The sequence below is a fragment of the Cataglyphis hispanica genome, chromosome 1, assembly GCF_021464435.1.
Source record: "Cataglyphis hispanica isolate Lineage 1 chromosome 1, ULB_Chis1_1.0, whole genome shotgun sequence".
NCBI classification, from domain to species: domain Eukaryota; kingdom Metazoa; phylum Arthropoda; class Insecta; order Hymenoptera; family Formicidae; genus Cataglyphis; species Cataglyphis hispanica.
In genome coordinates, this window is record NC_065954.1 from 14023700 (window position 1) to 14045940 (window position 22241).

Here is a 22241-nt window from a genome sequence, read left to right on the forward strand (position 1 = left end):
GACGGCTAGTGTATGATGGACACCAAAATCCCCGACAGGCCATCCGTCGACCTTCACCCGATGTCGAAACGTCCGCATGCTGTGTTCGGGGTGAACTCCACCGCCACAGCGCAGGCGTCGGACAATAATAAGGTTCACTACCTACAGCGGCTACTTCTGGTGAGTGCCATCCGCGCGATTAAGATGTGTGCAAGTATCGCGTTGCGTTCCCTCCTCAGATTATCTCCGAGGGGTGTCCGCGGCGTGTCCTGCGGCTACTCGATAACCTCGGATAATTATGATCGACTGTGTCTCGCCATGCAGGTAGTCTCGATTACCCCTTCCGGATCACACATCTAAATAACTTTCGACGTCATTTAGGTCATCTCTTCCAAAGGTTCCAGGTTAACTCGAGCTTCTTTATCGCTCTTCCTGTAACATGGAAAGCGGTAGCGAAAGCAGGTTAATCGAGGATTTAATTTGTTCATATTGTCTATGCAAATGAGTCGCAGTCTCTTTTCTTTACTCGTGAGTTCGTCATTGGCGCAAGCTCGTACAAGGTCACGTGGTTTCGTGCGCAAGATGATCGAGCTAGCACTCGTATTATTGACATTCTGTCAACTAAGTGAAGATTAATTCTGTCGTAATCGCGCATTCTTTTTTTTACAAAAGTAGCGAAATGTTTACATTAAACTCACTCCGTGCATTCTTTCTGAAAATATTTCCTTTCTCTAGCTATTATTCGTGAATATAATCTAATAGAATCAAAAGTTATATCATATTAAAGCTATATATAGATAATATTAAACATGCAATTTTTTAATCAAATTTGCGCGTACTCTTTTAGAGTAACAACAGCGAATAATGTTAATTTTATGATTGAATGTATATATATATATATATAAGAATTCTCTCCGCGATACAATTTTAATCACAAATATCAATCAGAATATGACACTGAGAAAAAAAAGTTGTTGACTTGACTAAATGTGTTCAACTGATTATTATTTTTTTAATTGAAATATTTAAATATTTAAGTTAAATACGACATATTAAATTTAACATGACGTATTTGACTTAAATACTTAAATATTCAATTAAAAAAATAATAATCAGTTGAACACATTTAGTCAAATCAACAACTTTTTTTCTCAGTGCAGGAATTTTATGTGGATTTAATATGGGATTTGATCTTGTTGCAGCATACCTGCAGGGAATTATGGACAATTCCGGAAGGTGCGATAGCGACGACGACGGCAAACTACTTCTCACATGACCGATCAAAATACATTTCATTTGGCGTAGTAACTCAGGTAAACATATAATGTAATATTATAAACAACTCTCTTAATTTTTAAGGTAAAAGTAATAACGTGTTGTGAAAAGAATGCGCTCGAATATAAAAAATAATTTTCCTCAATGAAATATTGTTCTCCAATCTTTTCCTTTTTCAGTTCTCTAAACTATATTATTTCATCCCTATTTAAGAGAAAGTAGATGTTCATTAAATTAATCAATTGTAATTTTTTAGATTTTTGAAATCAACGCGCATTAAAAAAAACCGCGATAACATATGCGTTTGAATGCGGATTTTTTGTTATTTTATATTTTAATAAAATTAAAAAAGAAAAAATTTACTAAAAAATAAAATAATTATTTCAAAAATTACAATCTACGTCCCTTTTTTTCGCGAAATTACAATAAATAAATGTAATCCAACTTTAAATGCTCCATTAACATTCGAGGAATGCTCTTTCTGTATACATATTTTTTCACTATCTAATCTTGCACAGTAATTCATGATACCTTATACTGACCGTGTGCCGGCTAATGCATGTTGAAATTGATAACAATACGGTTCTCTCGTCCAATCAACACTCGCGATGTGGTGCCACCTACGTGGGCCACTTTGTCAGTCATCGGTCTGGCTCACATATTTTCGTGTGTGTTCCGCTAAATATATTTATATGCTCATCTCGACAAATATCGTCCGTTCATTACGATTCCACAGCTAATATCTATTATGATTTGGCGTACAATAGAACATCTCTTGAGGGAAGGCTTTACATGGATAGCTAAGAAATGCATTTGGAAACAGGTACGCCAGATCGTTTTATAATTGATGTAAAATCGTCGTGCTATTTAGTCAAGCGTAACACATATATTGTTTACTCGACATCATTATTGTGTATAGAAATGATCTTGCGCGAAAATTAAAAGAATCAGTTATTTTTTTAAGTTTTACATTAGATAACGAATGGAACGTGTGTGTTTTTACAAATATGTATATACGAGTGTCTCTGTGTAAAATACTCTTTAAACTTTCGAGTTTTTATTCGTCTTCTAATCACGCGCCGCGTATCACGCACTTTATCATTGTAATTAACTCGTTATCTCTTCAGTAGACAACACATAAATATATTATATAAGCTTAAGCTTTTGAATTAAATAAAATACGGCTTTATCGCGAGCGTGTTTCATGGGCGACTGTATTTTTCTAATAATTATCAAAAAAATAAAATTTGAAGTGTGTAGCCTATACATATACATATAGATTATACATATACATATAGAGAGAAGTAGTATAAAAATTAAAGTCGCATTTATTAATTTAAAAAAAAAATGCTTCAATGAAATAACATCGAAAAATACAGAAATCAATATATGTGTGAGATAATGCTATCTGATAACGTATATATAAATATGAAATCAATCAAATAATTTATTATATTAAATAATTTATTATATTAATATAATATAATATAGTATATAGATAGATTTATTACATGTGGATAATATTTCGGCTGTGTTCGGGGAGCACGCTAAAGGATATGTTTATTACATGTTATTATTTATCTTTGTTATTTACTGAAAGTTAGACAAGGTTAGAGCACGCTTATAGTACTAAAAGCGCGTTTCTCGAACACATTGTTCCTATATCAATCGAAATTTCCCTAGTATTTTAAAGTACCAAGTTGAATTCGTATGCATTCGACTCACTTCGTGAATTATCGGCCATTCCCAGGAGTGACTCAACTCGTATGAACGATAATAATTAAGATGCTGAAAATAGACAGAGAGAGAGAGAGAGAGAGAGAGAGAGAGATACGAGAAAAATAAAAAATTATTAGCATATTTCGATATCAGTGTATTTAAATATTCCAATATATTTAATTTATTTTTTACTCTTTTGTACTTATTTTTATATTTAATTTATATTAATTAACTATATTTATATTTAACTATAAATTTTATATTAATACATTTATATAATTTGAACAATTCTAAATATTTATATTTAATTTTTTAAGTCTATTAGTATATATTTAGATACGTATATACTTGATTATTAATTATCAATATACTTGGTGTTTTTTCACAAAGAAATTTTCTTCCGAAATTATATACGTCTTAATTTTATTAGTTTGCCATTGTAAATTATTTATTTCGTAACGCGTGAAATTTGTAGAAAGTACCGCGTTATCATAAGTGAGCGATTATTGATATTTATTGAATTTAGTCAACATGCGCAATAGTGTACACAAGGACCAGTAGAGGGCCACGTGTAGACACATCCCTGGCTTGCCGAGGCTCGCCGAAGTCAAGCCGAAGAGACCTCGAGCCAATCGCATTGATCCAAAGTTCCAAGTCCCACGTCGTTGTCGCAACACTGTTGTACGTCGCGCACAGTCGTGCTCTCGGGCATTTTTCGTAGGTTCAATTTTTGGGGACCAAGCGAGCCTATTCTGCCTCTAACGACGTAAGTCCGTAAACTCCACACACTGTTAATTTCGCATCAGTTCACTACATAACGTGGATAACAAATCCATCCATCGCGCGATATCCGGACTAGGATCTGTGCGTGGTTGCTGTGCATTCGTTTCCTCTATTTGCTGCACCTCTGTAATTTCAAGATGGCCGCCGATAGAGAGGCTCCGAAAGGCCCCTTATGGTGAATCCTCTGCGCTCTAACGCACGCAATTCCTCGCACGCTTCCCCCTGCTTGCTCGAAAGGGAAATCGACTCGTTCGAGCGATTCCCTTCGACGGGAAGCGCCGGCCTCTCCGAATAGACGCCGTCGTCGTTCCTCGTGGAACACGTCGACGTGCCCGTCATCGATCCCAAAGACGAGGTCGTATTCCATACCGTAAGCGTTAACCCAATTTTTCACGCCACACGGCCGATATCATGCATCCCCGAGCATCGTGTCATCATCTCATCACGCGGGCGTCCCTTCCGCGACAACTTCCGATCGCGTCCGCCCGAGCATTTTGGCGGGCTCGTCCGAATATTACGCGAATATAACGCGCGTCTCGATCAACGTCATACGGCGTGACACGTAACGCGAAACGCGCGCCTGCATGTCATAGAATTTTGGAGAGAAACGCCGTTCTTTTTTTTTTTTTCTTTTTCTTTCCTCGTTATGTTTCTCGCGTCCTAAAGAGAATATTTCGCGTAGACATTTTCCTCCCTTCCCCCCTCCTCTCCTCCCTTTCCTCTCCCCCTCCCTCTCCTCGCGCGCGCATAGAGTGGGCCGCGATCTGTACGGTGGTGTCCATGACGCTTTCACGAATGCGACTGCCCACGTTTTGCAGAATTTTATGAGCCGATGTCCACGTCGTTGTCGAAAAACAGTGTCGTACCGCAAGCATCATCCTCACGCTCCTGGATATCGTCCGTCTTCGATTTCATTTGGGGTCAAGTGAGCCTGTTTCGCCTTCCTAACGTAAGTATACGCCGTATGCGGGCTCCGTTAAATTTCCTCGGTTCCTCGCTCGTGACGGGAAGGGGGTGGGAGTGCGGCGGGGGTGGAGGGGCGGGGTCGCGGGGGATCCTTCACTACTCCACACACCCCTGTGCCTGTTCCATGTTATACGTCCGCTATCCGCGGCTCCGTTAATGCCCGTTTTTCTCAATTCGAACGAAAATCGCGTTATCGTACTCGCGGCTCGCGCGCCTATATCGCTCGACTTTATCGGGTAACCTTCATCTTGTCGCACACCTCATTGCTCATAAGCTGCAATCGCATGCATGACATTTAGATTCGGTTATACATCAACAGTGTGGTATTTAATTAATACTTTTTTCTCTAGATTTTAACAATATACTGTATTTTTAGAGAGCGTACGATGTGCCTTTTACGATGCTAATGTGCGATTATTCCTTCAACTGTGAAAAATACGATAAAATGCTTGGTAAAAAAAAAAGAGATTTTTTTTAGAGATTTATACAATATGATCTCACTAATTTTTTTTTTTTTTTTTTTTATTTTTATTTTTATATTCTTTCCTACATTTTGTATGCTTTTGTTCATGTCTCTTTCATCGCCACTTTATTTCTGATAAAAAAATAATCGCTTATTAATGATTAAGACTGGCATATTATATGATAATATAATGCGGTGAAATTGACGGAGCAAGGAATATGAATCAATAATAATTAATGTATATACTGGCATCAACATTGAATACAATCTCTATCGATTCATATCTAAGTTAGTTAATTTTGTTTAAAGATTCTTGTCTCTTTTCTTTTTAAAATTATATTTTTTCTATCTTTATAACAGTGCGTAGATAGATTTTAATTTAATAAACTAGAGCACATTGATATTGAATTGGTGCAAATATTTCCCCATCACACATATAATGAGAGAGATATCGATTCTTTCGTTTCCACGGATTTCTTCGCGTTATTTTTTATATTTCTTGCACATGAAGCGAAATGAATATAGAAAAAGTTTAAGAAAATATAAAAAGTACTGTAAAAGCGATACAAAGAAAACTTTGCGACAAGCTGTAGCATGAAAAAAATCTTGTTTATGCAAAATATTCTTCCTATCCTCGACTAGCTTGTGCGCATTGATCTCTCCCTTCATCTTGATTCTCTTCATCGAGGGACCTCGATGTAAAGCAGGTAGAAAAAATTTTGTCGGGTTTAATCGACATTTAAATGTCTGTCTACCCAACTCTAAAATAACGTCGTTTTCAATGATTCTATATAAAGAATAATGAGAATACATCTGTTCATAGTTTAAAGGATTATTATTATTCGTTTAAATGATTGAAATTTTTCCGGATAAAACTAATCAACCGATTTAATGCACAATTAGAAGATTGTCCATTAAAAATCTTAATGTTAAGGCAGAATCAATGTCAACTATCTATCAATAACTCTAAATCTAAAACGTTTTACGGTAAAAGTATAGAACGCATATGTATTTATACAAGTTATACATAAAAATATCTTGTTTGTTACAGATGCCGCGAAGCAGGAGGCGTCACCGCTCTCGTAGCCACTCGAGAACACGATCACATTCTGTGAGTTCCCCGCAATATGAGCATAAACGCAGACGTATCGATTATGAGAGTCCACAAAGCAAAGGAACTTATAGGTAAGTCGCCACGTTGACCTTCGTATTGAGCGTATTCTTCTTTCATTATATTCGATAATGCGTGTGTGATGCAATATACTTCTTTTCCAATGTTCAAGAGAGAGATTATACGACAAAAATTTATACAATTTTATTTTCAAAATAATTAAATTATGTCGCTTTACATCATTGAGAAAAATTTTGTGAATTTTATAAAGAAATTTTCATCAATAAAATTTGTGACAATAAAAATAAAATAGTTTTGGCAAGATAAAAAATTAATACCGTCACAAAGGACTTTTTAAATACATTTAAAAAATTTATGCCAAATCCAAGTAATTTTTCTTTATAAGATTTTTTCTGAGAATATATTTTTACATAGAATACATACAACCCTTTCTTGCTCCCTGTCGCTCGTTGTCAAAGAAAGAAAGTTGCAAGAAAAAGGGGGAGAATGCGCGAGAGAGAGAACCAGTAGCTGCAACCAGGCCAGAGACGCGCGAACGATCTCTCCCTCTCCCGTTCCCACGTTGTTCTAACCGGCAATAGAGCTTCTCCATGAGATCTTGATGGCTATCAGTCGTAGTCCGTACGTTCGAGCTTCAACCAGCCCGTCCAACAGATCGGTTCTCGTTATTTATTAGAACAGTTCGCGAAGATATACGTGAGTGCCCATAGGAGTGTCGTCGGTGATATCGCGTTTGCTGGGAAATCAAACCGCTTGATTTACATTGATAGATAAAAGAGATTCTGCGTCACTTTAGAGTGTAAAAATTTCTAGTAGGAATTATGCTAAAATTTGTAGTTGTCGCATCTCGAGAAGTGCCGCTAATAGCGATATTTTTTTCCAAACTGAATCAATATTTACAGCGCAATTGACGGTTTTCTAGCTGCATTCTTTTCCTTGTGAAAAATTATAGTTTTTGCTAGTATTCTCTGCTTGATGTAAGGAAAATAAGGAAAAATTTCGTTGAAAATATCACAGACGTCTAGTTCTATTACGCAAAGTATTCCGCGATGAATCACTCCATGAAAACATTTATAGGGTCGTAATCTGTTGCGTCGCGTTTTGTCCGAGCGAATTTTATTGTTGCAGACAACAAATCTATGAATCAAGAGTCGCGGAAAAAAGATACAAAAATATTTTAAATAATATACTTTTAACTCGAATTTTCTGTATGTATCTGTTGTTACAAAAGAAAAAATGTGACATTACGAATGTTAAATCGTAACGAAGCCGTATATTATCTAGATAAGATAACAACTTTATATGCATTTTTTTTTATTAAGTAATATTTTCATCTATCTGTTTTTTTTTCTTACAGACAACTCGATCATGAAAATTGCCACCAATTAGAGTCATATATTCGCATTCATTCATTATGTGCCTCGCGAGTGTAAACTACACGATATGTGGGTACAAAATAATTAAAAATTAACCGATTAATTAAAACGCTCTTTAGACTTCTCTTTCTTTTAATAGCACTGCTGTAAAGCTGCGTAATGAATGAATAGTAATAGCAGTTTCTTTCCGCATTACTTCCTGATCTTCTAGGTCAGTGACTGTAACCGCGGCATCGAAGCAAAATCTTCAATACACATAAAATTATCGTTCCTCTTGCCTATTCAATAGCAATTCACTGTCCACGTGAATTTGCTTCCTATTGAAAAAAAGAATGTCATCAATCATATGGTCATCAGTGACACAAGGACGATTGTAATCTCAATGCTAACAATAAACGTAATATTTTGCGAGCGCGCACTTTCGGACGTTTTTGGTTAGACAATTTAACAAATCTTTTATTTTGTAGCTGACTTGCAGACTTGCTTTTAACATTAGATGGTACATTGGCAGATATACAGTTGCGTCATGATGATTTGTAATAATAGACGGTGATTATATTTGTCGCGAGAATGATGCAGGCTGAAGATAAAAGATAATTATTTCAAACCTTTTTTTTTTTTTTTTCAAGTATACATTGAAAGACAAAGACCGGTATAATTTCACTGAATGGATTGTTGCATGAAGAGGAGAAATCTCGTGTCAATTAGCGATTCGTTTATTCGCGAATAAATTAGAAGAATTATTACCGCGCTCGTTCAAATCTAAACTCTCGGCGAAATCGTTTGGCCTCTTCAGTTTTTTTCGTGCTTCGTGATTCTTTTAAAGAAAATGTCTCTGATTGAAGCTTTTCTATGCTAATTACGCCAAATAATGAACGCAGATTGAACGCTGATGCATCTGTTTGTGTAACGGTATACGATAATTGACGAAGGTCTCTTCATGCTCGGTAAACTGCTCGAAGAAAGTTCATTATGACAGAGTCTTGCACGCGATCTTCCCATCGAGAATCGAGATGGCCTTCAGGCTAATAAGTAATCGAAATACTTACATCTACTTTATAGGGGAAATTGCATTTCTTCTATGAAACAATCATTGTATCTTAAAAATTAAAACTATTGTTTTACAGTGATTTTAGAATTAAGTCAAGCACAGTTTAGGTACTACACAGATCTGCATAGGAGAAATTAGAATTTGATTTGCTTTTACTGTCGAATATAAATGTCCGATAAAAAAAGAAAGAGACCAAAAGAAAAAAAAATTTTTATCTCTCGAGGGATGATCATTTGCAGAATTGTTTGGAGAGAATCTGATTGTGCTTTTAAACTGGCTAATATCCAAGCTTCCTGAGATCAATCGTTCTCTATTTTAAACAATCGCTTTTTGTAGCGCGTTAACATTTCGTAATCCCGTGACTTCTCGTTAAGATCGCTCATTATCGTAAGAGTATAAACGAGCTATTCATCAGCTGCAATTTCTTCTGCTGAGATCGCGCTCGTACTGAGGTCACGCAAGCTTCGACGAAGTCAAGGTTGAGTCTCGAGCAGAGTCTCGATATATCAATTGAAATCATCATCGCATGCAAGCGAAAGAAGGAAGAAATACGAGTTGACCTTTGTGACTCCTACTCTTCGAATTGTATTTTTTCTTCTCTACGATCAGCTGAGAAGCTTCTCTTTAGAAAATCATCAGCTTTCTTCGATTAGGTAGTTTAGTTTGTTGCCCTTTGTGCATAGTGAAAGTATTTTTTTTACATCAGTTAGGTTTTCCGAGATTAAGAAACGCACTTGAAAGTGATAATTATAAGTTGCACTACTATTGTGCGTAAATTGCTAACGATGTTGATATTCGCATAGATTTTCATCATTGCAATTATAATTATGTCTGTAACTTTCCAATCGTATTATGGCAAACGAAACATATTATTAGATTCTGTGAGAAGAAATTATTATCAATATAAAAATTGTTGTATAAAGATATGTAATATAAAATATTTATAAATAATATAGATCTCTTTTATGCTTAGCAATTTAGATAATTTAAAATCTCTTATTTGAATAAAATTTGAGAAAAAGATACGTGATATATGGATATAAGTATGAACAAAAAAGGGAATATTTTTAAACAATTTATGACTATATATTAAAGTAAAAACATCTTTTATTTTAAGCAAAAATTCATATTAAATAAAAAATATTAATTATATTAAAAAAGACTATTAAATAAGACACATTATTATCTCCATATGAGAGAAGCTTTAATATATATTATTTTATATTAAATTTTTTCTCTGTACTTTTAATTATTAATACTTTGAAGTATTAATAATGAAGTATTATTAAGCTGATAACGATGATCCTACTCAAAACAAGCAAAGCATCTTTGTTGATAATGTCGTTATCTAAATAGGTAGATTAGAATGCGATATATAAGCATATAATGAATACAATTAACTTTACTATTCATCAAGATATCAGTTCGATAAATCGACGATTTTTCTATCACTTTTTAAAAATTAAAATCACACAAAAGTCGCAATCATTAAAGTAAAACTCGAGCCATCACATCTTCTTTAATTGCAATTTAGGTCGCGAAACGGGTAAAAATTAAAAGATGCCGATCCTGTACGCTGCTTTTGCTTCCTGGATTCCAAGGTATAGTATAAACAGATTTGTGCTATTTTTTTTAGATAAAATAATATCCGTGTATAAAGAATCAATTAATTATCTTAAATATATGAAAAACTTCCTTAATTTATTACATATAATTTTTTATTGGACGAAATATTCTTGGAATTAATTTACTAAAAGAAGTAACGAAGTGTCTCTGGAACGTGATCGATTATTTTTAACATCTTTCTCTAAAATGATATAATTTTACCTAGATATCATATGAAATATTTTCTGCATCGCAACATAATACTGTCGTGGGATTTATAGAGATAAAAAGATAATTCCTCGTGAATTTATTGACCTGCATCTGTAGTAGATATATGAAAAATATACAACTGTTTTCGTTTGGAAAGTATTTTCGCTTCTTTTTATACGCGCACGAGTACCATGATGGCGATATTTGCCAAGTCGTGGTAATGTTAAGGGTGACACACTATCCTATTCGTCTTTCGTGTCCTATTCGATTATTCCATATCTTTGACTTGGAGATTCTCGATTTGGATAAGCTCCAAGAGAGACGAATTGGAGAGACGGATTTCTTTGATATGACGCTATCTTCCGCTGTTCTTTACTCCGGGGAAATTTCTTCGTCGATCTCAATCGACTGAAGAAATACTGTGAGATAGCATCATTGTTAAAGAATGATGTCTCCGATTGCAAATTTATGTTTGCCGTCTCGGAAAAATTAACATTTGACAGCGCTCGTTGAAAAAACTCATAAGCGTAAATCTCCAGACAAGCTCGGTGACTGAGATTCGACTCATTGCTTGACCGTGAACCTATTGTACGGTTGATGCACTGCGCAGAAAAAAAAATTCGAAACACAATGCTCGTCTGACGTGTCACTCGAGACGACTTCTCGGATCCTTTTGTATGCTTCGATATATAGTCGCAGCTGCTAACGATATATATATATATATATATATATATATATATATATATATATATATTTAGATTGAAACAATAGTTTCTTCTCCATGTGCACACATGCTTGTTCGATAGATTAAGCGAATTGGTCTCTCCGTATAAGATTTCAAATCGGTTGGTTAACCGATTGAAATTCAACGTCGTCGGAGCCTTGTCTTAATTGGAGCTCTCGACGGCCTTCGTTCCATTTGTGAATCATCGCGAACGAATTTTTGTGCGCTTTCTAGTTGCGCTTTAATGAGCTGATACTCTGTATATTTTTACAAGTTCCATGAGAGCACTAATGAATATTTATAATTGGAGCTGTGATTCCTGTGCAATTATTTTTTTGCGAATAATATTGCATAATTAATTGATACATCATATAAGATATTGAAGAGACAAATTACTGACTATCTATTGATGATAAAACTATTGTATGATAATATTTAACATGCTTTATTTTTGTTCAACTAAAGTGCCTGTATTTTATATTATAATATTTTATTTAAACAGAGAGTGTTTAATTAATATTCAAAAAGAAATGTTTTTTTTTCTCTCTCCCGTTATATACATAAGCGAACTGTATAGTCTATTTGAGGAAAGCAGCTTAATTAGATCATCTGACACGGTTATATACTCCGATAGAAATATTATACGTGACACTAAACAACCTTGATTCCCGCTTAGTTTCGCTCCAGATCGTGTCAAACGTTCAACTTCTACGCCACGCATTATCGTTCAACACACATATTTTTAAATTAGCTTTTATTAAATATTATGATGTTTATTTTAATCTTAAAGAACCTGAGTTCTAGGCGATAAAATATATTCGATTTTGCCTCTTATTTTATATTAATATCGTACTCTTCTGACACAGAATAAAGTTGAGATGTTTACTCATATTTTAATATATCATAATTTTGTTTCTTCTTGTATTTTATATATTAATTTTGTTTATTTGTATATTTCAGCGGTGAACGAGTATTGAGGTCTCGCCAGCACGAGCGTGGCACCAGTCAGGAACGTCGGTACAAGCGCAGCCATCGTCGATCACCCAGCAGCGGTAGGCAACATGGTCATCGCGATCGTGATCGAGATCGTGCCCACCTAGCACATCCCACATCATCTCGACGTACGCGCCTTCACCGTCATCATGGCTCGTCGTCGGCTAGCCAGGAGCGTCATCGTCACCGATCCCCGTCCACCAGGAGTCAGGTGAGTCCGAGGGACAATACGACATACGTATTGACATCAGTATTACGCGTCCTTCCTCGCCACCGTATAAAACTGCGCGTCGCGTGATACAACGACCAGTTCGAGATTCGATCATACCCCTAACCCTACGAAAACATACACGATAGCAGAAGACGCTTTTGTACTCTGTCGTACTCTTATCAACGACTCGTTATCGAGAAAAGTTTCATTTAGTAAATATTATCCGTTATTTTGCGAAAAACTTATATTTTGAGTATAAAAAAATGACGATTATGTGTTATAATATACTCTTTCCATAGTTTTGTAACGCATTTCAAATACATATATAAAATGATTTTGAAAATCATTTCCATATATGCACGTATACGAGACATATTCTCTTCGAATGATTTGGAAACTCTCACGGCAAACTAATAACGATTGGATTTATTTTTCTAGTTAATGTAAACATTATTCTGTATGTTTTCATCAAACTTCCGTTGTATTAGATTTGTTACTTGTTTATATTAGATTTTTATATCCTTTATCAAGCAGGTCCTTTATGAAGTCTTTAAAATGGATTTTATCACTGCGAATGTTGTTGTAAAATTTCAGTATAAACTTATTCTCTACGCACGTGCGGGTATGATGATGATTCAGTTAGGTATTTCGAATACTCACACTATTTATTAAGCCTCGGATAAACGATAATAGTTTATGTATGAAAGCATGAATGTACGATGATGAATCGTGAACGAGAACGATCTGCGAAGAGGTGAATCGATGAGTTGTGACGTTTTTAAGCCGTTTTCTAATAATGGAGAATCAATTTCTTCTTGACAATATTAAATGTCCGAATTAATTTTTGGTGTTCTACTTGATGGTCTACTTATCGAACTTTGATGCATAATAGATCCTCCGATGTGAAGATACGCAGCGAGTGGAGTTAGCAGCATCGAGTTAACGCTTCATCAAGCGAGAACAGTCCCTGGAAATTTTTGCGGTGCACGCCGCGTGTATATCCGAAGCGAATGCCGATGATTCTTCTTTCTTACTTGACTCTGGCTATTTTCGACCGGCGACTATTTTCGAGACGGACTCGTCACGCGGTTTCGCTTCAGTTTTAGTGCGAGTTTGCGCCAGATGGCCAACGCAACATCGTCGCCGTTGCCGCCGTTGTCGGGAAACGTTGTACCGGCAGATAAGCCGGTTCAAAGCGACCGCGAGGACGACGATTCGCCAAGAAGTATCACGATGAGGGCGAATACGTTTCGTCTTCAAGTTTCTTGAACGCAACATTTCGATGAGAAATTGTCGAAAGCATCTTTGTAACTAAATCAGAAAAAGTTCAAGAATCTATTTCTTCTAATCTTCGAATCTAAAAAGTGCTTCAAGAATAACCAACTATGGAGTATTGATTTTTTTAAATAGAATGTATTGAAGTAGAAATTGTGTCGATTCCGTACCATCGCTGTGATTGAAAAGCCTGTCTGGCGACCTAGAATTGTTTAACCTGAATTTAGAAATACGCGCGTTGCAGTTGGCACAAGATGTGCTTGTGAAACGCGACGCGAAGTGTCCGGGTGAACCATATCTCTCTCTCTCTCTCTCTCTCTCTCTCTTACGCATATTGTCAACCTGGATTCTGGAAGTTGGATCGAGCTCGATGGCGACGGCCTCGCCAACCATGGTAGTCTATCATCGGCGGCCGCGTCATCGTCGTCGTCGTCCTTTCAGACAGTGGCAAATCAGGAATTAAGTCTGCTGATGCCTTGCGGAAGCGTATCCTGGTGGCCGCGTCACGATTGGGACGCGTGGTTGCAGCGCGATGTCATCGAGACCACGAGAGAATTGACATTTGACGCGAAACTTGACGTCACGCCCGAAACTAACGACTCATCGACTTCCGAGGTAGCATCGACACCAGAGCCTTCGGCTCCACGATCTCCGATGTTATTATTTATTCGCTAGAGTGTGTGTGCGCATTGTCTATGCTCGGTGTCTTTGTGTTCGCATTTATTATCGCTTCAGATCTCTATTTCAATCCTTTTCCCTGTTAAATTTAAAGAATTTAGTAGCATTATCTGTTTAGTAATCTATCACTTTTGTCACTAAAGAAATAACAGGATGCATTAGGAAGAAAAAAATTAGCAAACACACGAAAAGATGGTAGGATTTTTTTGAGCTGTAATTTTCTTTTTTAAACTATGAAATATTAAAAGATTATTTTTCATCATTGTTTCGACATTAAGAATCATGACTTCAGTGAAATCTTTTCAACAGCTTCATAAATGTTGAATGTTTGATGGATAGCTTGATGAATTAAACCCGTATCTTCGTCGGTAAAAGGGTTAACATTTACAATTAACGTATATTTCTGTTGGCCATCCGCCATGTAGACAACAGCATTGACACGATGCGAACCTCGGGCTGATTAACCGCAGCCAACCAGGACTTTAACATTTAAACACGGCATGCTCTGACGGCAGGTTCTCATCTTCTATGCGTGACGATCGTGGCGCACGCGTTTCGGACTGCCGATTTATATTTGGCATAGCTCGTTCTTGCGAAGACGCAACTCGGGGAACGAAGCGAATGCTCCAAAGCAGCCTCTCTTCTCCCCTTCCCCTTTTTCCTCTCCTATCCCGTTTTTAACCCGATATAGTATGGCCTAACCTTGGTTAATATTTTCTAGTGGAGTAGGGAGCGGAAGAAACACACACGCATAACTTTCCGTTGCGACGTCGATGTTTCCGTTGCTTCCGTTATCGCAACGCGAGCGACCTAATGGAGGAAAACTTGTCATCGTGCGGCACTATATTATTCATTGAGTAATACATAAGAACACAGCGATAACGATACGATTTATGCTTTGTATTCCTCTTGCGTTTTGCATTCGCACGGATATTCAATTTTGCTTCATCCTCAGAATTACTTGTGTAATTTGGAATTTTAGCAGAAATTTAAAACTTAATTTTTTTTCGTCTTCATTCCCTTTTAGATAAAAAGAGGAACATGTTTGTATTTTTAAATAATGATTTCTAACACGAGCCAAATTAATTGAAGTTGCTTCGTTAGAAAATATTTTGGAGATGATCTCTGAGAAAACGATGTGGGCGAATAGCGTTCGCGCGAATAAATTGCGTCGCTATTTTCTAAACTGCGTGTATTTATATCGATACTCTTAAAATGTACACGATACATGATAGGAGGGTGATATCTTCGACATCGTGACCTTGAAGACAACACGAGTTATATTAATAGTATTAGAGTCCACGAACTTGTCTACTAAATCGTTAATCAAGCCCCTTTTAATTTTAACTAGAAGCTCTAAATTCATATTTATCTTGTTGACTATATTTTATTCATTTATCTTTAAATTAATTTGGATTTTTAAATATGTTTTGCTTATTTTATATAATCTTATTTTTATTTGATGATCTTGACTATTTTTGATGATAGATATTAATAGTGATCTTTATAAAGTACATGATGTAATTCTCATTGGCATTATATAATTTCTATGCAGTATAGGATTTCTCCTCTACGCGATTTTGTTTTTAAAAAATCAAAATTTTCTTTGATGTGTTAAATTTGATGCGGACACTAATCATACGCAGAGTTTTTTAGATCATCTCTAAAAGTTTAGTTATATCTTTCATTGTTTGTGATCGAAGCGAATAAGAGCAAAATTCCACGAAAAATAATTTTTTTTTTAAAGCGATTAAATAAGTTCATATAAATGAATATCTAGTTTCTCTTTTTTATCTCTTATATATTTAAGGTATCTTTTCTTGTCATTTTTTTGTCATTCTTTGCGAAAGAGACTTTGTAGTTTCACGCATGAACATGTTCAGTCGCATCTGATTTGATTATCATTCTATAGCATCTATGTTTAAAAAAAGAATGCCAACTATTAAATGTGACCAATATTAGACCGATATCTCAAGCAGACCTACATTGCGGCGCGTTTCGCAATTTCTATGTATGTCAAGGTACGAGAACAAGCGACACGGTTTATCGCGTGTAAAACGCAGCACCGCGCTTGTTTTTCCGTAAAATACTTATCGTGGACGAATGAGACTTCCCTCTTCATCAGGAAACAACGTCGTGACTCGATCAGAGCTTTGGCGCGTTCCGAATAAGTGCGAGAGAATTTACGTAATACTGCCAGTGGTGATCCCTTCTCTTCTATTTCGCCTCTCTTCTTCCTCTTCTTCCCACCTGTACATCTCGCTTCGTCTTTCTCTATTTCTGTTTCGTTCGTGATCGCGCGTGCGAGTTACGCTAATCACGCCTCTCTTCGTCGCTTCGTTTTCTGATTGCTTTCGGAGAGTCGCCTCTCGAGAGAGGAGGATGAATCGTTCTCGTCAGAGCGGGCTCACCATTGCTCCCTGGTATTTTTAGTGCGACGAGAGAATATTTGGCGGGGCGCAGCGAGTGTTTCGCCTCCTTCTCGTCGTCGTCGTCGTCGTCGTCGTCGTCGTCGTTGTCGTTGTCGCCGTCGTCGTCGTCGTCGTCGTCATCGTCGTCGTCGTCTCCCTGACCGTTGTCGTGGTCGCAGTTTGGTCGCCCTCCTCGGCGTATCGTTCTCTCGCGCGAATCGGCGTATTCTCGCGCCTTCCTCGTAAAGTGATGTACCTGTGTAGAGAATTGTTTCGTCAGCCTCGGTGGTGTTTTCGAGCGGCTGTTGCAGCCGCTCTTCTTATAGGACTCAGCCGCCAAAGTTTGAGCTGAGCTAGCCTCGTTGAAATTCGTCAGAGACGATCTTTCGATTATTTGATCGACGATTTTCGTAATCCGGGAAATCAATTCCATTAGATTTGCAATTTGACCGCAACTTGGAGCTGTTATAGATGTTTATATTCGCACCGCGCGACACCATGTCGACCTCCCGACAAGGCTCGGCCCCGCGGCGAAGTCGCTACGGGCGCTCGTCCACCACGACGAGCGTGACCCAGCTGCTGAGTGACTCCTGCACGAGTCTTCTTCAGAAATTGACCACGCGAGTGCGTGGAACGTCTGCGCTCAACGATCGCGGTAGATCGCCCAACATTAGCCGATTGCGAAATACACGGAGCCGTTTGGAGGACAAGTACAATACTATTCTGGACAAATATTCCAGCAAGAGACCAGCCAATGATTCGGAGCAGAATGTTCGCGATTACTTGCGAAAGGAGCGTGATCACAGCTATTATCATCGGGACGACAGTCCATTCGTACGCGACGACAAGACCCTGGAATCCTCGATGAGTCGTAGCGTCATCAAGAGTCCTACCAGCGTGCTTCTTAGCGAGAAGGCTTATCCCTATGTGAGTTCCGCAATAAGCAGGGAACCTAGACGAGAGAAAACACCTGCCTATGGCCGTATGAATCGTTCGCAAATCCTGCTAAATTCGGAAGCTTATCATCGCTACGGCAGACACAAGTCCGGACACGCGGAAACGCGCAATCGGAAAGTTAGACCGCATCGAAAGGGTAAGAGCGAGCAGCTGGAAGGTCACTCGACGTCTCTAAGACTGACCCGACCGATCAAAATCGAACCGTTCGTGGACGATCAGGAAGTTGCGGTGGATCCGGACAAAACGCCAATCGCCAACAGCAACACAGTCAATGAGAACGTCGCCAAAAATATCACATTGACGGCGGAGGATCCGGCGATCTCGGATAGAGCGGTCAAACGGAAGGAGATCCAAAGTTTGATCCTGAAATATGCCGCCATGGAGGATACTTACAGCCAATTGGCGTCCGCCGGAGAAGCGACGAACGTACGTCCCAGTATGACGGACCTCATCGCCAACAAGTACAGAAGGAGCAATCATTGTAACAATCAGAAAGACAACGTGTCCAAGAGCACGGTAGCATCGAACACGATTAACGAGGTGGATGCGATTCACGGCGCGATTGTAAGTTGTCGAACCACGCGTGGCCCGGGTTTCCGCTAAAACGGTGTCTCATTTTAAGCAGAGCGTGTCCGTTGCCGCTGTTGTCTTGCCTTCCTCGTCCATATGCGTGTGTATGTGTGTGTGTGTGTGTGTGTATGTGTGTCTGTACGTAAAAGTGCAAACTTCTTTCTCTTCCTTTTACTTGTCTGCGTTGAAAAGTATATTAACCGTACAGCAGTATGCTTCTCCGATGACCTAAGAAACACTGCACGTTCGCCAATGTTTGCCGTGAGAGTACCTTGAAATTTCTGGGACACTTGCCCGATCTATCTTATCAATGATGTGATTTCGAGCGCGATACAATCGGCTCTTTGTTGTCGATTCAAAGATTAAAAGTCGCTTTCTATGGATAAGATGCATCGTAATATTTATGTCTAGATTCAATTGACTTATCTGATGATTTAATGGATCGGACAATGTTTCTCCAACACGATGACTCGATATCCAGAACTGATACTGACGCGCGCGTTCGTACCAATTGGAAAATTGGATTATTTAGTATGATTTTCACACTAATTAAAAATGTGACACGCGAATGTATTCCAAATTATCCATTTATTTCGATGATTATTGATGACGTGTCGGAGACTACGAAAGAGTACACGGTTCTACTTCTCTTCTTCGGATACCTTTCGTTTTTTATTCTACCGTACGCAGAAGTGACTAGCGATCCGGTTCGCGCGCGTTTGCTTTCGATAAGGTAGGGTCGAAACGCCGATCGCCAACGGTTTACGGCAACGGTCGCGCCCCATGAAGATCGAGAAACAATCTAAAGATAAATTTAATCGATCATCGTGGAGCAACCGTTCGCCAAACGAGCACGTAAGTACTTGATTGACGGAGTTTCTGTCTTTCTCAAGCAATTAACAAATTTAATAAAGCTATATACCATCTCTGAACGTGTTAGATGAAAGGTAACGTGTCACGAGCACTTCGAAGAAGCTGTCCGGTCTCGTTCGTGTAAATTTATCTTTTTCCTTTTTCTTGTTTTTTTTTTTTTTCATTTTTCTTTTTTTGTCATATTTATTTATCCTCCGTCGAGATTGGGTAAACGTGTGGAGAACAATTCGCAGAATAATCGCCGATTAAATACAGTAAAGATGCATTATATAATATATATATATATATATATATATATATATATATATATATATAATATATATATATGATCATTGAAGTCGACGTGTATACTTTACCGCGGATTGTACATAACGCACATGATTCTCTCTCTGCTTTTCTCTATCTGTCTACATATATATATATATATTTAAAAAGATGCATTCGTGGTCAGATATGAAGTGCTCTGACCTGTAGAGCGTGTGTTGAGACGGCTCCTTCAAAAGGCACGCTATACCAGGTCTAACACGAGTATAACGAGTATAGGTGAGCGAGATTAAAAAAAAAAAAAAAGAAACGGAAAAAAACGGATAAGTAATTAAAAATAGGAAAACCCGACTACCCCGTGAAAAACTAATGCAAAAAAAAAAATAAATAAATAAAATACTGAAAAAAAACATAAAGCATAACGAAAAAAGAATACATAATTATATGCGCTTTGTGCCGATGGTAAATTCGTAACCGCAACTTTCTGACTTGGCAAACCATTTTGCCCTCTCCCCTTTCTCTCTGATTGTTGGGTTACCATCTCCGTTGTAATGGAATGGAATGGAACGCGGAATGGAAACACACGGAATGGATATGGCACACACGACGGATGATCGGTCATGGTCTCGGACTCGGGTGGCGTCTCTCTGTCTTTCTCTCTCACACAATGACGATGGGTGATGACTGCGCGAACGGTGTTATCCTACCCTCCTCTACCCCCACCGACACACTCGTACGTTCGTCCCGTGCTTACACACGTGTTCTCTGCCGCGTGTTACACGGGTCTCGCCGCCGGGATTCCGCGGTGGTGGGTGGTGGTGGCGGTGGATGACACAAACACGGCGGTGTGATCGGTTGACGACTTGGCGGCTTGGATACACCATCGGGCCCTCTTGCCTGGACATTGGACGGATGGATGCGACCATCGACGACCATCGACGACCATCGACGACCGCTCAACGCTCTCCGGATACACTCCACTCCCGACCACGTCTCACCACTTTACCGAATCGGGCCGACGCGAACACGGGGGTACCGAATTGGGTCCACTCACTTGGCACGCGCCGATACCGATACCGCCGGCCCAAATAGAGCCCACCTTCCGTCGAGGACGACGAAGACGGCCACCTTGTATACCAATCCGGCGACATCCTGGCAAATAGATGTTCGTGATTATATAAATACACTCATTGTAGTAGATTTAAGCAAGTCTCAGGTCGATTACAATCGATCGATCGGTATCTACGGTATCTGCCCCTACTCTCTCTCTCTCTCTCTCTCTCTCTCTCTCTCTCTCTCTTTCTTTTTTTCACTTTCTTTGTCTCACTTTTTTCCGCCTAATCTATATAGGCGTTATATATATGAAACAATATCAACACCATAACAAAAGTAACACAGTTTACGCGTTAATCACATTGTCAATGTTCTCGCTGTTAAACATACGCATATATAGATATATGCTATGAAGTACGTGGAGAACATTTATTCGTGTACTAATACATACGTTTATATAGATACGGTTAGCGCGATTTTTTCTGACTAGATCGAAAAGATTCTACCTCGTCGATTTTATCGGATCATTTTTCCGCTAACGCGGGATACGCGAAGAGCAACAAAAAAAATAATAATAGTCTTTCTTTTTGTCTGTCTGCCTACTTGTACATACGATTTATTTCAGAAAGATAAGCAACATGCTTATATAGTCAACACGTCTCTCGATAGCACGATGGGAAGCTCGTCAGCTCGACGATGATTATCGGGAAATAGCCGCAAAAGATTTCTTCTCGTTCCTTTCGCTGACAAATTGCAGTATCTCTTAAGCGCGAGGATGATTCGGAGACAGAGAGTCGGAGAAAGGGAGCAGAGATAATAACGAAAAAAAAAAAAAAGAAAAAACTGATCGCTTGCGCTATCTCCTCGATACATCCTCCTCGGGATGACGTGTTTCTCGCACTTACGATATTCACGCGTACGCGCGAGGACATCTGGCATTCACTTTTGCGCTACGAAACGAGGTCTCGTTTCTCTCCGCGAGACCGTCTTCTTAATTAATTAATTAATATCTGTACACCACGCGTCATGAACAATGAAAATGAAAGAAGTGGAAGAAGTTCCTTTTTATCTCGATCGACAGTGAATGCGTGTCCCGCGCGTTCGTCGAAATTGTCAAGCTGCTATCTAACCCCGGTCAAGGGGATCTTTTAGGCGAGCAGCATTCCGATCGATATAGTTTAAAAACTCTACGACTCTTCGTTTATTCATTATTCCGTTTATCACCGTAAACCGCGATACATACACGATTAATAAATATAACGCACCGTCTGGCCGAGCGTCCGCGTGGAGGAGTCTCATCCGCGTTTCTTTTCCTTCTTCTCTTTTTTCTCTTTTTTTTTTCTTTTTTTTTCTACGACAGTTTTCCCCAGAATGGGAAAACCTTGTTTCTCAAAGAGCGATGGACATAGGATACCTTTCCGGCGACTAAGAAGGTATCCCTTGTCCAATCAACGCCGGACGAGCACTCTCCGCGACAGTCGCGAGGCATATATCCGCCGGACATTTACCCTTGTTTTTGCATTGCAGATAAAGTACTGGCCACCCTAGGAGAGGGTACTTTTGGAAAAGTTGTCAAGGTTAAGGACTTGCAAATGTAAGTGCCAGCTCAAATACGTAAGATATAGTCTATTTCGCGCACAGCTTTTTCTCTACGTTTGATCTCTACGTCCATC

The 22241-nt window shown here is 38.4% G+C and overlaps 1 protein-coding gene across 6 annotated transcripts in view; it reads left to right on the forward strand.

Moving 5' to 3' along the window:
• The window catches only part of LOC126853793 (serine/threonine-protein kinase Doa), a 25689-nt gene continuing 3448 nt past the window's right edge, over positions 1-22241 (forward strand). The window contains exons 1-6 of one of the 6 annotated variants that reach the window (XM_050599864.1): positions 1-159; positions 1182-1292; positions 6237-6370; positions 12244-12487; positions 20608-20680; positions 22096-22162. In XM_050599864.1, coding sequence (XP_050455821.1) covers positions 13-159; positions 1182-1292; positions 6237-6370; positions 12244-12487; positions 20608-20680; positions 22096-22162 — 776 coding nt within the window. In that variant the 5' untranslated portion in view covers positions 1-12. Of the gene's footprint in view, positions 160-282; positions 304-1181; positions 1293-1912; positions 2078-3554; positions 3740-4574; positions 4706-6236; positions 6371-12243; positions 12488-16300; positions 18373-20607; positions 20681-22095; positions 22163-22241 lie in introns of those variants that run through there. The other 5 variants (XM_050599865.1, XM_050599868.1, XM_050599877.1 and 2 more) reach the window with 5 other exon arrangements.